At 41.2% G+C, this 17,165-nt stretch overlaps 1 protein-coding gene across 4 annotated transcripts in view; it reads right to left on the bottom strand.

Annotated features, from left to right (window-relative positions):
* LOC123747330 (putative inorganic phosphate cotransporter) overlaps positions 1–17,165 on the bottom strand; it is an 82,225-nt gene that overhangs the window by 33,615 nt on the left and 31,445 nt on the right. For all 4 annotated transcript variants that reach the window (XM_045729454.2, XM_045729455.2, XM_045729457.2 and 1 more), the window contains 2 exons: positions 1,111–1,211; positions 1–74 (listed from right to left, as the gene is read on the bottom strand). The exon at positions 1–74 is cut by the window's left edge and continues 103 nt beyond it. In XM_045729454.2, coding sequence (XP_045585410.2) covers positions 1–74; positions 1,111–1,211 — 175 coding nt within the window. The remainder of the gene's footprint in view (positions 75–1,110; positions 1,212–17,165) is intronic.

The following is a 17,165-nucleotide window of genomic DNA, read 5'->3' on the forward strand; positions in this document are numbered from 1 at the left end:
GGCTCGTGGTGGACGCCGTGGACCTCCAGGTCGTCGTGGTGGGCGCTCATCCCCGCCACAGCTGTGTGGTTCACCTGCACAATATAGTAATACTAAAAGTTAATAATAATATGTTTTGATTGTAGCTGATCAAGTGGGATCACCGGGCCTTATGAAAGTTATACCCCAAAACAATTTAATATTCTTAAACCCAGAAGTGTCCTCTCCCCCTCTCTACAAATATTTCAAAATGCAGACATACAGGAGCCGGAGGGATAATGAGTGTGGTTGGTGGAGGTGGGTGAAGCATGCGGGCATTGTGGGGGTTGAGAGGTTTAGGCGTATGAGGACGGGTAGTGTGGGAATGTGCGGGAGGGATACGGGTGGTTGGATATTTGGTTGTGGTTTTGTGTACTTAGGTTCGAGCAAGATGTGGGCAGGTATGAGCGTGTGGTTGGTGGTGGTGGTGTGGTAGTTGGGGTTTAAGCTGTGGTAGGCCTATGAGTGTGTGTGTGTGTGTGGGATGGACTACAGTACCTGCAGATGGATAGGTGGTGTGGTGATTGGGGTGGGTGTTCGAGGGGTGCGGATATATTAAAATATTTATAGGGGGAAAGGGAGGGAAGGTAGGAGGTAGAAAGGAGCAATAACATTTCCTGTGGTCACTACAAATTTTGTTACAATAATTATTGTATCCTTATTTCATCAACTGCATATAACTTTATTGTCAATTATAACTACAATTACAATTATCATTTTATGTTCGCTACTCACAAGTCTCAAGAACATTTATTTATATTTTCGTATTCAACTATTGTGTGGTTTGTCAAAGTTCTCGATTCCCATTTTATTAAATTATGAAGCTGAATATTATTATTTTCCAAATTACTTATACTCGAAGGAAATTGATTTATGCAATGCTGGAACTGACTCAGAAGCAGAAGAGGATGTATACATATTTTTTTCTCCACAACATCCAAACCCACCCACCCCCACATACACATATTTGAGCCGTCAGTAGTTTCAAAGCGTTATATGACAAAGAGTGCTGGGAAGACGGGACACCACGAGCGTAGCTCTCATCCTGTAACTACACTTAGGTAATTACACCCGTAAGCACAATACACTCACCATAGCGATGATGGCGACACTGAGGTTAACTTTGAGGCCGTAGACAATCATGAAGCCTACACACCCCAGCACCGCCATGATCCAGCGCGCCGGCACCGCATCTGTACAGGAGAAAAGCAATATGTCACTCCAAGTCATACTGGGCACACGTGAACTCATTTTTTTTAACATGTTTATAGACTGTTTTACTATGACACTTGGTAAGGCTGCTATGGAACCTGGTAAGGCTGCAAAGGAACTTGGTAAGGCTATGAGACTTGGTAAGGCTGCAAAGGAACTTGGTAAGGCTGCAATGGAACTTGGTAAGGTTGCAGTGGAACTTGGTAAGGCTGTTATGGAACTTGGTAAGGCTGTTATGGAACTTGGCAAGGCTGTTATGGTACTTAGTATTGCTGGTATGGGACTTGGTAAGATAGTATATATATAGGCTTAGCAAGGTTGCTAAGACTTTTGGTAATGTAGCAGTGGGTTTGCTTAGGCGTAACTAAAGTCAAGTAATATAAAATAATTTTGGAATTAAGCTGTTTTTGAGCATTGGTAATGTCACTTTTAAAAGTTTGATGAGGTAAAAGGACCAAGGACACTCATGAAACACTTCCATAGGTGTTTATTTCGTCTGTTTCTCGCTATAATTGATGCAATATATAAGTATATGTGGCCATTATAATTTAGAACCATATCGAGGTAGATTAATAAGTTAAGTAGTCTACCCTCTCGAGCGTTCTCGTTACTTGACTGATGGTTAAGTAACTGATGGTTAAGTAATAGATTGCCCGAACCTAACCTAAGCGAGGACTGGCGAATAGAAAACGGGACATCACGTCAATTTTGCGAGTCGCTATGATTTTCTGTACGTCAGTTTTTGGCCTTAGGGGATTGATACGTCAAAATGTGATTAGTTCAGTTCAAGTTGAAATACTATATATATAGCCCAATACCTTCCTGATGTAGGAGAGAGAAATGCACCAAAATTCATTTATTTAAATGAATATAGATAGAATACCTATGAGTAGGTACTCTGTCAAGGTGAAATCACCACCAATCGTGGCAGTAGAGCGGGTGGAGAGAGATGGAGTGACATTAAACAAATGCTGAGCGAGTCACTCATTAATTTTATGTTAAACAGTGTAATGGGATTGGCTTAGTCCAGGCTATAGACCTAAGCTATGACTCGGGCTTGGCCTTGAGTGGTTGTAAACCAAAGAATTGGCTCTTTTCCTTAAGTGGCGGGGGTTTGGTATTTACTCGGGGAATGTACTCTGCAGCAGTAGTGTATTGGCTGGTTGCCTAAAGGGTGAGGTTGGGTAGTAGTAGATTTAAAGAAACGTAGCCTAGCACAATACTGACAGCCACTTTGCATCACATTAAACTAGCCTAGTATAGTAGACAAAATATTGAAGTTCTTGCAAGGTAGGATCACGTATAACATTTGGGGTTTAAGGCTCATGCTTTGTGATGATATGAAACATTGGTTTACTATATTTACTATAGAAATTCTATACTATTTTATTTACTATAGAATTATATAATCTAAATATAATGTAGTATTTTCCTTGTAAATTGATGTATATATGATTTTTATATTGTATATTATTTAATAAAGAGAAAAAATTATAGTATAAGGCAGAAGTTGGACCAGACTTCTTGGCATCACACCCTCGCAGGTGGTGTAAAGCAAAGACTGGAGGATTCAGTCTCCCAGGAACAGATGTACAGCTTCCTTAACTCATCCGTGAAGCTAAAGCGCAGTAGTTCCCAACAGGGGGGGGGGGGGTCCATGGGAGAATTTCAAGAGGGTCCATTGGTCTAATGTTATGTAATTTATCATACTCTGTAGTTTTGATCTACACTGATCTTTCTTACGGAATAGTGTAGCAGCATATTGCTGTTCTCACCTAGTTGTGCTTGCGGGGGTTGAGCTCTGGCTCTTTGGTCCCGCCTCTCAACCGTCAATCAACAGGCATTCTGTGCTGTGTATAACTAAGCTTGTTAATTACAAAAAAACACAATAAATGTTGCACAAGACGAAAGTTTTTAAGTTAGGTACATTAGTTATGCACCCCATACCCATATTGTGGGCGGTACTGGAAAATGCTAAGAGGTAAATACAGTAATAAGCTCAGGGACTGAACCCCAAAATTCGTTTAGCAAGGCAAGTTACAGTTTAATGTATCAGCATTGAGTTCAAGTACGATCACTCACACAGTCTCTAAGCTAAGCAACTTACATTTGCGGTGAGCTAGTTTCATTATTTTATGTGTTTATCACGAACACCATCTCTAAACGACAGCAAATGAGAAATTTCATGTAGGAAAACGTAGGTATGCAAATAAGTACGAAATCATATTTTTGTTCGTTCACAACGGTTCGATATAAGGAAAATCGTCCGTAATATTTCGTAGTCAAATGCTTGCAGTTTTTAACACAAAATTAAATAATCAATTATAGTTCTATTTCCCTATTGACCGTTGGACCGTTTTTGAAGTTAGTAAAAAGTTGGAGAAGATGAGCATAGAGGCGGAGGCTGTGAAGTATCTCGGTAACCACGATGCTACAATAGCTGGATTGGTTGATGTTGTTGTTTCAGATTCAGTCACTTGAACTAAAATTTCCCTGTAGCACGGGCTATGGTGAGCCGGTAGTGGACTTCTGGGTTGGTAACAAGCCAGTCGATCAACAAACAATGATTCCTGTGTCTGCAAATACGTGACTTCATGATGTTTTTGAGCCCGTGATGTTACCGTGACGGCTTAAAGCAACAGTAGAATTATACCTATGAGGAAACGAGGTGGGGGGGGGGGGTTTACGACCAAACTTGTTATTTTAAATCACGAGGCCTCCCCTGGCACTAGCACTGTTTACTGAAAGCATAGCTGGCGCGGTGTTAACTTACCAACTTACGTAAAAATAGATTTGGCCCCAAATGCATGATTATATGTAGGAGTGTATGTAGGAGTGCGTGTTAGTGGGCATGATGACCACACGACCAATGTGAGATCACGGGAAGAGACACCTTATTATAAGTGCTTAAAATTTTACCACCAGGTTTTGCCATCTGTCATTTAATAAGTACAGTACTTATATCAACTACTATTGGTCGAACGTACAAAACACGACTGTTGGAAACAAACAATGCGTTTTGTACTATTATTTTTTTTTAGAGGGGAGGAGAATGAAGGAAATAACTAAAGATGTGGTCACGACCACACATAACTCTGGTTTTGTTTGGTGTTGAACATGAGGCTTTTCGTTAGTCACTATAACAACTTACTCGCCATCCCAGTAAGTATACCTTATTTCTAAACATATTTCTAGACTAAAGTAAACTTTCAGTGAATATACACAGTGGCGGAGTACACTTCTGAGTATATACATCCATGTCTGGTCACACACAGAAATCACAATTGCGTGATGCATCATATGAACAAATCCATAAGGGCCGTGGCGAGAATTCGAACCTGCGTCAGAGAGCATCCCAGACGCTGCCTCAGTCGATTAAGACAGCCTCTGGGATGCTCTCGGACGCAGGTTCGAATCCTCGTCACAGCCCTTGTGGATTTGTCCATGTCTAGTAATACCATAGTCACAAATACTGGTCAGGCAGAGAACCAGTTGACCTCATTTGTTCACAATTTACATTCTTGGTATAAATTGACCACAAAGTAATGCAGAAGATAATGATGATAAGTTTAATATTTTTTTCACCATACAAGTTTAACAAAAAGTGTTGACAAATGTAAGCAATATGGAGGACAAAATGTGTCAGTGTGTATATATAACACTCGAGTTACTTGGCTGCCACACTTCGTCTTGCAATATAAAAAATCCAAAATTAATAACGCAGAATTCAATATTCAAGATTCTGACCACTAATTAAGATCAATGACCAGTGACTGGTGGTGTCAGCTATACGAACCATAGGTGAAGTTTGTACACAATGAACAAATCCACAAGGGCCGTGACGAGGATTCGAACCTGCGTCCGGGAGCATCCCAGACACTGCCTTAATCGACTGAGCTACGACAGGGTAAAAGAGTTGAAACGGAAGTTATACTGAACTTACTGGATCCTGTAGCCTCTCCGAGGCACAAACCAGGGTTTTACACAACTCCCCCCTGCACCTGAGCTATGTCAATAGGCCGTTCTCCCTCTTCGCCCTTAATCTAACCTGACGCAGGTTCGAATCCTCATCATGGCCCTTGTGGATTTGTTCATTTGATGCAACACGTTAATGTGATCTCTGTGTGTTATGTACACAATGTATATGTATACCGAACGTATGAATGCAGAACTACATATAAATCGCGCACCTTAACACATACACTTATAATACTGAGTTACTCAAAGATATTAATATAGTTTACAAATTAGACCATAAGTGAAATGGAGGTTAGGTTCAGTCACCCCGAGGTCAACAGCCAGCCATCACCACGGTTCATAATACACAATCATTCAATTCACCACTTACAGTTGCGCGCCCCCGCGCGGCTGACGTGGGTACTAGCGTCGCCATTTATACGTCATTGCAAAGATCCAAACTGTCACTAATGAACAAATCCACAAGGGCCGCGATGAGTGTTCGAACCTACGCACGGGATGTTCCCAGATGCGCCTTAGTCAACTGTGCCACGACATGGTTAAAATAATTGCAACCTAGAGGGCAAAGGCCCTCACTAGGATCCCGAACCTTCTCCGAAGCCCAATCGGGGTTTCACACAATTCCCCCCATGCCCGGGCTTTGTGTACAGCCCGTCCTCCAAACAAAGATCCAAAAGTGATTCCATCCACCCGCCAAACCCCCTGTTTATGAATGAAAAGCGGTTTACACACGACTCACAACTGATTTCGTTCGAACACTTCCGGAACAAGTGCTTCACTGACAAGTTTTGTTCGAACCACATCGCTATAAATGCTTCACCCACGTACTACAAATACAAATAATCGCCAACAGAACCTAAACACCTAACCTAACCTATCGTATACCTATATATACACAATATGCTAATATATTATAATATTAATTTATACTTGAGAAAATTCCCGTTTTGAATGAACAGCAAGTTAAAATTTATGAATGCGTCTGTGGGGGCGACCGCTGGATGTAATGGACTTGAGTCGAGGACGGGCGTATGTACTGTCACTCTACTCTCCATAACCATAGAGAACGAAAAATGTGAGAGGTGACAATAGAATAACCATAACTGAATCTTGAATGACTTGACTTTTATATTCCCAATATATGTGAATTGAGTCATATATATTGGGAAAACATATCGTGGTTGACCAGTCTTTATATTGCGAGATATTCTGCCATGATGATCGGGGACATCTCTAACCAGATGCTGTCATCCACAAATATCTAGTTATTATTATTATTATTATTATTATTATTATTATTATTATTATTTACTCGTGACTGGTGTTAGTTTGCTCGTTCAAAGCTACAACTGCTCTCTTTCTGCCCAGTTATCTTTAGCAGTGTGAGGTATTTTTCGAATTCATTGACAATTAGATGTTTGAAAAGTTCAAGTTTAGGGCATGTTTACGTTGCCGACATGGAGCTTGAACGGATTCTATAAATTGACGTATTTTTGGGCGATATTAGCTTCGAAATTGTCACGTGTGACACCGCTTGTTCAGTTGTTACCGAGGAAGAGAGTGACAGAGAAGCATAGTGTGGGGCATGTGTCTTGTGGAGTTGGTAAAATATAAACAGACCAGTCACGTGTGTTGATGAGTCTGGCTGTGTAGCATAGCGTCTCATTAGATATATGTAGCCCTGTCCCGGATTATGTGTAGACGGGAGACATCTCCCGTCACGCAGGGTGCAGTCGCACCTCCACAGATCTCCAGTATCATTTATTGATACTGATGATGGCTCAATAGGGCCACCACTTACGGGCTATTCATGCCCGTGCCACCTTTTGGGTGGCTTAATCTTCATCAATCATCAATCATCCGGATTATGTCTAACAACTCTAGGTAAGACCACGAACCTTATAAATATAAGAATTATTATTAGCTTCAATAAGGAGATACTGTCTGGTTTCATCAAGTATATTTTGTGTTATTAATTTTGCTTGTCGGTTTCTCTGTGATAGTTTGAGAAGGTATCTTCGTATTGTTTTGAATCTTGCATCACTTTACTATAATGGTATAAGCTTCCCATCCTAACTGTCAACTATATTCCCTAATTCAAATTGTCGTCAGAAGGGTTCGCCTCCTTTGAGCGCCACAACATACAGGTATAACTCCACTAAACTTCCCTGCACACATAGAGGAGGGATGGGCACGCCGCGCCGCTCCATACTACTTGTGTAAAGGAGGAAATGTATATGTTTATCTCTCAGAATGTTCGGTAATACGTTTATTGTTTGTGATGTGTGTCTATGTATGTATTAACACGATGTACTCCGACAGTCTCCGCGGTGTAGTGGTAAGACACTCGCCTGGCGTTCCGCGAGCGCTTTGTCACGGGTTCGTATCCTGGCCGGGGAGGATTTACTGGGCACAAATTCTACAGAAGGCTACAAAACTGTAGCCTCTGTTTAACTCAACAGAGTTAAAATGGGTACTTGGTTGTAAAAACGATTCTTCGCGGCGGCGGAGATCGTATTCCAGGGACCTGCCCGAAACGCTACGCGTACTAGTGGCGTAGTAGATAATAGTGTACAAGAATGTAACTCTTGTATATATCTAAAAAAAAAAAATGTACTGAACGGGGTGAGAATAGCTTAAGCTGCCTCATCCCTTTGTGTGTATTTTACCTCAATAAACTTATTTCAATTTCAATTTCCCTGCACACGTCTTCTTGCCCTGAGAAGTTTTGGCTTAGTTGCCATCGCAACACCGGCCATTTCTTGCAATAATAAATTTTCTCTGACTTAAAATATCTCAAGAATTGGCAATTGACACGAGGTATTTTAAGAACACCCCGGTGTACTGACTTAGGACTTACGATCAGCAAACACAGTTTTCTTGTCTAGCTGGGCATGATCTGGTGGTCATGCACAGACTCACCCGCTAAGTTTCCGTTCTTCACACGAAGCCACTTAAAAAACAATACCGCTGTGCGTAATAGTGGCTTTAGGCGTTGTATGTACTAGCTCTATCTATGAATCCATCAACTTTTGTATTTCACCTTGTATGTATGTACTTTACCTGAATAAATATTTGTATTTGTCGTATTTGTAATAAATTGTGTATGATTGTGTGTGATGTCACGACTCCATCCTCGGAGCAAATCCATTAACCCCCCCCCCCTCAAATCACTAAATAGTTATCTAGATATTTGTGTAGGATAAATGTATATTACGGTTCTAGTAATAGTCTACATGTAAACAGGCAAGTGAACCTTTGTCGTAAACAAATATTATTCTCAAGTTATAACTTTATTGTTAAATCGCTGGTTTAAAGTATAAAAGTATATGCTAAAACGTTTTCTTTGAAGATTTTTTTTCTGTAAACGAAATTCTTAGGTATACTGAAATAGTTTTGGAGTTTCCATATTCCACATTATCGTTAAGAATATACCGTATTAACATAATGAAACCTAACCATTAACAGAGAGTAGATAATAGTAATAATGTAGTAGTCATTCTCAATCCACTCCCGTGAGCATATTTTCTCCCCGAGTACAGGTTCCTGTGCTCAGAACACTCATTAAATTCTCCATACACCACCAGACCATCACTAGGAAGAACCTGACACACGTGTAAAAGAACAATAACAGAATGAGAGGACAAATAGTCAAGATACGAAACGTGCTACATTACCACGTGCCCTCAAGGGCACAAGAAGAATACAAGAATTACGTGATAGGATGCTGAGGCAGAGATTACGATACCAGGCGTCTTCCAAGAGACTTGAGGCACACTCATACCTCTCAGCTCTGGTATTAGTTGTATACTTCTCAGCTCTGGTACTAGTGGTGGTATACCTCTCAGCTTAAGTATTAGTGATGGTATACCTCTGGTACTAGTGGTGGTGTATATCTCAACGCTGGTACTAGTGGTAACATACCACTATGGCTTGGCGAGTGTTAATAGAGTTCAGTTCCAGTAAGTGCAACGTAATGAGTGCTGGGAGCCGGAGGGTTGAAGCCTTCAAACCACGGGTCAGATTCACGAAAGCACTTACGCAAACACTTACGAACCTGTACATCTTTTCTCAATCTTTGGCGGCTTTGTTTCCAATTATTAAACCGTTAATGAGCTCCGAAGCACCAGGAGGCTGTTTATAACAATAACAACAGTCGAATGGGAAGTTTTCATGCTTGTAAACTGTTTAATAAATGTAACGAAAGCCGTCAAAGATTGAGGAAAGATGTACACGTTCGTAAGTGCTTGCGTAAGTGCTTTCATGAATCTGGCCCCACGTCAGTACAGCTCTGACGTGTACAACGTCATTTACAGGACGAAGCTGGAGAAAGTTCATGGGTTTGCATCAGACAAGTAACACAGAGTTGAGATGGTTTGAGTTACCAGGAAAAAAAACAAGTCCCGGTGATTAACATAGTCATCTTTCTCTGAATACTTTCAGAATTGCTTCATTTTAGCGTAGTGTTTCCAAACCTGTACTCGCCTAATTGTGCTTGCGGGGGTTGAGCTTTGGCTCTTTGGTCTGATACAAGAGATGTGTTTCAAGGGGTATTATCGCAGAATCTTGCCAGACTATGATGGTTGGTATGACTTAGAGGCTCGTGTAAATATGAACTATAATATCCCTGGAAACACAAACCGAAACTGTCTCTATTTTCCGCTTGTTACAACTTGTAATAAAGTTGTTACATCTTGGCTTAACGTGTTTATGACGTATTAGAACGTTGTTACAACTTGCTATATTGGTTGTTATAACTGGTTAGGAAGTGTTAAAACTTGTTCGAACGTTGTACCAACGTCGTAGTTTTGGTGTGTGTTTGGCAGGATGGCCGTATCTGATAGACATCTTATGTTCTATAATGCGTGTTCTTAAGTCCGTGCCTGACCGTCTACAATAAACCTTAATGCAAACGTTGCAAGGGATTAGATATTTATATCAAGTTTGCAAGGGTCGTTGTCATCGTTGTCTCCCACTCCATTATCACCCAGCTGGATTCTTGCTCACGTTTTATAACAGCCAGATATAATGAATTAATGACAGTAATGCACAAGTTCACTCATTCTCTCATTGCCATATTTTTTGTATTGTGACGCGGAAGTTATCGCTTTCAATTTCTCTCTCTCACACACACACACACACACACACACACACACACACACACACACATGGGGGCCTGTGGCTGAGTGGATAGCGCTCGGAACTCGTAATCCTAGGGTCCGGGTTCGATCCTCGGCGATGGCAGAAACAAATTGGAGGTTTCTTTCACCCTGATGCCCCTGTTACCTAGCAGTAAATAGGTACCTGGGAGTAAAACAGCTGCTACGGGCTGCTTCCTGTGTGTGTGTGTGTGTGTGTGTGTGTGTGTGTGTGTGTGTGTGTGTGTGTGTGTGTGTGTGTGTGTGTGTGTGTGTGTGTGTGTGTGTGTGTGAGGGAGAGAAAGAGATTTCCTCCCCCGCCTATGGGGGAGGCGGAGAGGGAGGGGGAGGAAAATGGGGGGATTTTTTTATTGATTTTGTTCATTTATTAGGCACTCCTGACTCGTCCCATGGGCGGCAGTGGAAAAGGTTAGAGGCACATATAGCGCTCTGGAACAGAAAGAAGCCCATTGGGAGGAGTAGGAGGGGGGGGTTGAGAGGGGGAGGAAAGAGAGCGAAGTGCAGAGGGAGAGAGAGAGAGAGAGAGAGAGAGAGAGAGAGAGAGAGAGAGAGAGAGAGAGAGAGAGAGAGAGAGAGAGAGAGAGAGAGAGAGAGAGAGAGAGAGAGATAGGGAGGGAGGGAAGAAGAGAAGAAGGGACAATAACACTGACTCGCACAATATTAGTTACACTGAAGTAGTCTGCCGGTACTGCGCACACGCTCAGATATACACACCTTTGGACTAACCTTTCTGCTCTAGAAACTGATAAGTATACAATAATCTAAACCAATGAAGACGATGCCCTTGACACTGGCGTCATGCCGTCACTTATGAGGAGATAACAGAGCATCTCATTAACGTCAGCATCCTGTGTTACAGCTCTACTTAACACACCAAATCCTCACGGATTACCCTTAACCTAAACCTTCAATTATGAGATTTTCTAACATACATGTTTATAATGACTCTGAGTCTCTTATATTAACTATTAATATCGTGTTTACAGCGAATACAAATTACAGTTACCGCACTAAACCAGAAATAATTATATCTTTGATGTCCCCAGTCAAAGTAACTGTGCAAATACTCCATGCAAATACCAGGACCCAGTCTATGGAACTCGCTCCCCAATGAATTAACGAACAAAATCAACCTATGTCTCATTCTAAAGTAAAACCAAAAATAGCCTAATTTCACCCTCATAGTTTCCTACCTTGAGCTTCAAACTCACACTATACTACCCACTCCCTCAACATTAGTACTGAAGACAAGCAACTTCGCCAGTGTAATCATTTCCGTCAATTTATATTGTAGTTTATTTGTTGAAGTCAAATTCTGCTACAATGTGCCTATTAATAAATAATCTTACCTTATCTGTTAGATTAAGGAGCCAGAAACTATGCGTGTTAGTGGCTTTACAAGAATGTAATAACAGCAGAGTTATGTACTCTCACAACCCTAATGTACCTTCTTGTATATAAATCCATAAATAGAGTGCCAGACGCTGTAATGATGGAGGCGAGGACGGGCAGCGAGAGCCAGATTTCCCGCCCAAATGTCCAGTCAGGTCAGCAGGCGGGACTAGTGGGTGTGTAGCGGCCAGTCTCCTCTCACGGCTCACTCGTATTCATTATACATATTCACGACTGTCGCTGTGATACGTGTATTATTTACAGATACTATAAAAATACATGTGTAACTCATATTCATGACATAGCAACCCATCGTGTTTTTTATGCACTTACCCAGGATGGCCAGGATAGACCAGGATAGACAGATACCCAGGATAGCATCCCGGTTTTAACAGCGCGTGTCAGTGTTCGTCTATACCTGGTGGTCACCTTCCTGTGACACATCAACCTGCGCTCTATCACCATGTCTCGCATTTCTTAACGACCAATTCATACAAAATATACGACGTATTAGTACAAATTAAGTCACAGCAATGTAGAAGTTGTCTATCCATCGGCGTCGACACATTAGCCGGCTTGGTTTTTCCCGACATTTCTGGGTAGGGGAAACAGATGTATTTTTTACGGAGTAGTAAATCGACAGAACAGCTGCACATATACCAATTAAAACGTCATAACAGGAGTTAAAGGATAATTTCCTAATTCCAACACGTTATTAAATGTTTCAAGTTGTGTATAAGTGTTCGTAAGCTTTGGTTGTGGGTAATTTCTGGGAGATGGCAAAGTGCCACATTTAGCTGTCAGCTGCTTATTTAAATACACACCGTGTCTCGCCCTCAGGACAGTAGCCAGCACACGTGATTTGTTCGTGAGCTGCGCTTTTATATAGTATATTCCGCCTTCCTGTACAGTGAAACTACACACAGATGTGCTACCTTCTTGTTCGTCAGTCTTACGTCCCTAATTCTGCGTTGTATATGTCCTATGGCCTATGACACATATATGTCCTATGTCCTATGACACATATATGTCCTATGTCTTAGATATACATCAGTAATTGTAACCAACACCTTCGACCATAAATATTCCAGTATTATCCTAGCACTTTTATTATTATTATTATTATTTTCTACCACAGACGTGGCCACACATTTACAATGCTAAACAGCATATATACATTTTCTTCTGTCCTCCATGGACAGGGTTAGAGATATCCTAGCACTGACAGGCACTCTACGCGTTGATGTCTTAATAATCACGCAAAGCTATTTCGACCTGTATGTTTTCTGTAGCATGTTGATTGATAGAAAACCTTGAAGTAGCAACATACAACTCCCTTCCCTTCCTGGACACTAATAATATAGGAGGGTGACACTCAAGGTGTCTTCAGAAACCAACTATTTAAATGATGTTGTTCAGTCTTTATTCTCAACACGGTAGAAGCATAAAGGGCAAAAAAATGGCATTTTTGACCATATTTATATTTTTTGATCCATCCATACCCTACATATTCCATTAGGTAATAGAGGAGGGGAGTAACGAAGGTCATTAACGTTAACAGCAACACACCAACAATGACTCGTGCTCAACAAATTACAGCTAACAACACAGCCACAATGATGACCAGACCAAACACTAGGATGTGAAGGGACGACGACGTTTCGGTCGTCCAGAATGGTCCAGGACGGACCAAAACGTCGTCGTCCCTTCACATTCTAGTGTGTGGTCTGATCATACTTTAGCCACGTTATTGTGACTCATCGCCTGCATATGGACAGCCACAATGGCAGTTGTTTAAAAAACATTAATAGCCATCAGCGGCCTCATCAGGAGCAGCACTCACAGCAATATTATCCCCACAGAAGGGGCGCACAACAGTACCCTGTGGCAATTGTCCCCAAACACAAACAGTGAAATAATGTATATAGGGACCGAGGAAGACATTCTCAGGCTGAGTAGACACACACACACTCTGCCAAAGACACTTCCTTGGCTCAGGTTCGATCCCAAGACCTTCAAATCCAAGGCCAAGTTTCCGATAATTTAGTTCTCGTTAATCTCCCCTCCCCCCCTTCTCCTCCACTTGGCGAGGACACTGTGTTAAATGTACCTAACATATGGAGAGAAAACGCGCCAAGGTGATGAAATACAAGCAAAGTAGTGGGGAACAGGATGACAACACTACACCACACACACACACACACACACACACACACACACACACACACACACACACACACACACACACACACACACACACACACACACACACACACACACACACACACACACACACAAATGCAGGCGATGAGTCACAATAACGTGGCTATAGTAAGCTGACCAGACTACACACTAGAAGGTGAAGGGACGACGACGTTTCGGTCCGTCTTGGACCATTCTCAAGTCGATTGAGACACACAAACACACGCCACACACATAAACACACACCACACACATAAACACACACACACACACACACACACACACACACACACACACACACACACACACACACACACACACACACACACACACACACACACACACACACCCGGCTGGGTGGACAGTACTGCTAAGGGCCTGGGTTTGATTCCTAGCCGAGGCGGAAACAAATGGGCAGTTTCTTGCACCCTGATGCACCTGTTCACCAAGCAGTAAATAGGCACCTGGAAGTTAGACAGCTGCTACGGACTGCTTCCTGGGGCTGTGTGTGTGTGTGTTAAGAAAGAAATATATGTAGTAGATATATAAGAGGAAATATAGATGGTTAGAAAGGCGAGGTTCAGGATAGCTCGATTCTGCGAATATAAATAAATACAAATAATAAATACACAAACACACACCGCACCGAACTTTAATACAAACTTGTGTAAAGAGGTGATTAGGTGTACATAATAAAGGTGATTAGGTAATTAGGTAATTAGGTGATTAGGTTAGGTGACAACGTGATGTGAGACAGATGAAGATGACGGTGCGCAATAACTCGTAAAACCAAAGAAAAGCCACCTTAGAGTAGACACAACATCGGTTTCACTCGAGAGATCTATATAAATAGGATAACATCAGCGTTATATTCTAAACTGGCAAATATCAGAGCAATCTCCCAGGAACCGTAACAATGAGTAACTCAGAACACTGTACATCGCCTACGTAAGACCAGTCCTACAATATGCAGCCAATGAGCCCCAAATCAAACATCATAGAAGGATGTTCGAAAATTAAAGTTGCTACGATGCGTGTCTTGGAGTTCAGAGGGTCGTGTGTACAAGCCTAACCTAACTACGTTATAAAAGAAGAGAGATAAGACATGATAGGAAAACTCTAGAGATATGTAACAGGGTTCGTTACTGAGTTGATTAATTTATTATGTACACCATACCCATCCCTTGGGTGGTAGTAGACCCTATACCCATACCTTGGGCGGTAGTGGACCCCATACCCATACCTTGGGCATTAGTGGACCCCATACCCATCCCATAGTCGGTAGCGGAAAAAGTTAAATAGGGCACATAATGGGCTCAGGAACTAACCCTAAACTTCATTTAGCCAAGGAAGTAACAATCTTGTGAACGTACTTACACAATTCAGTATACATGTCAACAGTCTTTTATATCAAGTGGTTCAAGCAGTGGCCCATAAGTCTCTATACAGATAAGTTTACATCTGTGGTGAACCAGTTACGAAGTTACTAATCCTGCTCCACACACTCACCTAACAGGCAGCGATTTAGTCATGTACAAGCCTGCCTACAATAAGCAAACTTGTAAATAAATGAATAAATAAATGTTTATTCAGGTAAGGTACATACATACAAGAGATTTTTAAAAAAATTGATAGATTTATAGATAGAGCTAGTACATACAATGCCTAAAGCCACTATTACGCAAAGCGTTTCGGGCAGGGTTGTATATAGTTAGCTAAGGTTTCAGAGTTGATGAAAACGAGGAAAGACTTTCCACCACCTCAACAAAGAAGGGACAATGGAGACATGGAAACGACATATAAGATTCCAAGAAAAATTAACACAGTAGGCAAAGAATCTTTGTACAAAACGAGGAACAAAACTACTCAGTATTACCCTGAACCATTATACATAGGTTCTTGTCCTACTGTAGCCTAGTGGGTTCAGGCATGTGTCTGGGAATCACAAGAACGCTGGTTCAAGTCACGTCATTGCCCCCAAATTATTTTATCTTTATCTACCCTGTCAGTTCCCCTGAGAATTTTATACGAGGTAATTATGTCTTCCTGTAACTCTTTTGTCTCCCAGCGACGTGAAGTACAATTCACTCAGCCTTTCCTCGTAGCTCATACCTCGTAGTTCTGGGACTATTTTAGTGGCATCCCTTTGAACCTTCTCCAACTTCTTCTTGTGTTTGACTAGGTATGGACTCCATGGTGGAGTCGCATATTCCACGGTTGGCCTGGCATATGTGGTATACAAGGATGTAAATAATTCCTTACAAAAAATTGCTAAAGGCAGTATTGTGTGTGTGTGTGTGTGTGTGTGTGTGTGTGTGTGTGTGTGTGTGTGTGTGTGTGTGTGTGTGTGTGTGTGTGTGTGTGTGTGTGTGCGTGTGTGCGTACTCATGCAATACTTACAAAACGGGACAAATAAAAATAGAAACATAAACAACTTGAAGAAACTGTCTGGAGGCTTTCTTGTCCTTGGGCACAAACATTAAGATTACAAGGCCATCCCTGATATATTAACATGTGAGCTAACAAGGTTACTTTAATTTAATGTTTACTCAAGATAACTGTTTTAGTATATCCCGAGCCTGTAGCAGCCTGATGCAAGATGCACATATATGTCGTCATTCGCGTTATCCTACAGCAGCACAAAATACAACATTAAACAATGGCTATACATTGGATAAGTATAGATTCAGGAAAAACCTGGGTAAATACTGGTTTGGAAACAGTGTTGTAGATATGAGGGTTTGCGTGTGTATAAACATGGGCTGGTTTGTATGGACCAATAGGCCTTTTGTAGTTTTGTTTATTCTCAAGTTCTTATGAAATGGTACTAAGAAAATATTTAGAGAAAATTTTTGATTAGAAGGAAAGCCAAGAATAACTAAGTGTTAAATTTTGTAAATAATGTCTCCACAATATTGTTAATAATGAAGGAACAAAAATATTAAATATTTCTCGAGATGTTATAATAGAATTAATCATATATTTGTTTATAGTCTATTATTTTTAGAATTAAATCAAAAACCTAGAAAATCAAATATCATTGATTGGCAGCCTGCTATATTTAGGTTAGACTACATTAAAATATGTTAGGCGTTGAGGTGAGGTTAGGTTGGGTTAGCTTTGGTCAGATTGGATTTGTTTATGTTAGGCACGATAAGGAAAGTTAGGTTAAGTCAGGTAAGATAAACTTAAGCCAAGTCAGGT

This window comes from Procambarus clarkii, chromosome 94, assembly GCF_040958095.1.
Source record: "Procambarus clarkii isolate CNS0578487 chromosome 94, FALCON_Pclarkii_2.0, whole genome shotgun sequence".
Classification (NCBI taxonomy): Eukaryota; Metazoa; Arthropoda; class Malacostraca; order Decapoda; family Cambaridae; genus Procambarus; species Procambarus clarkii.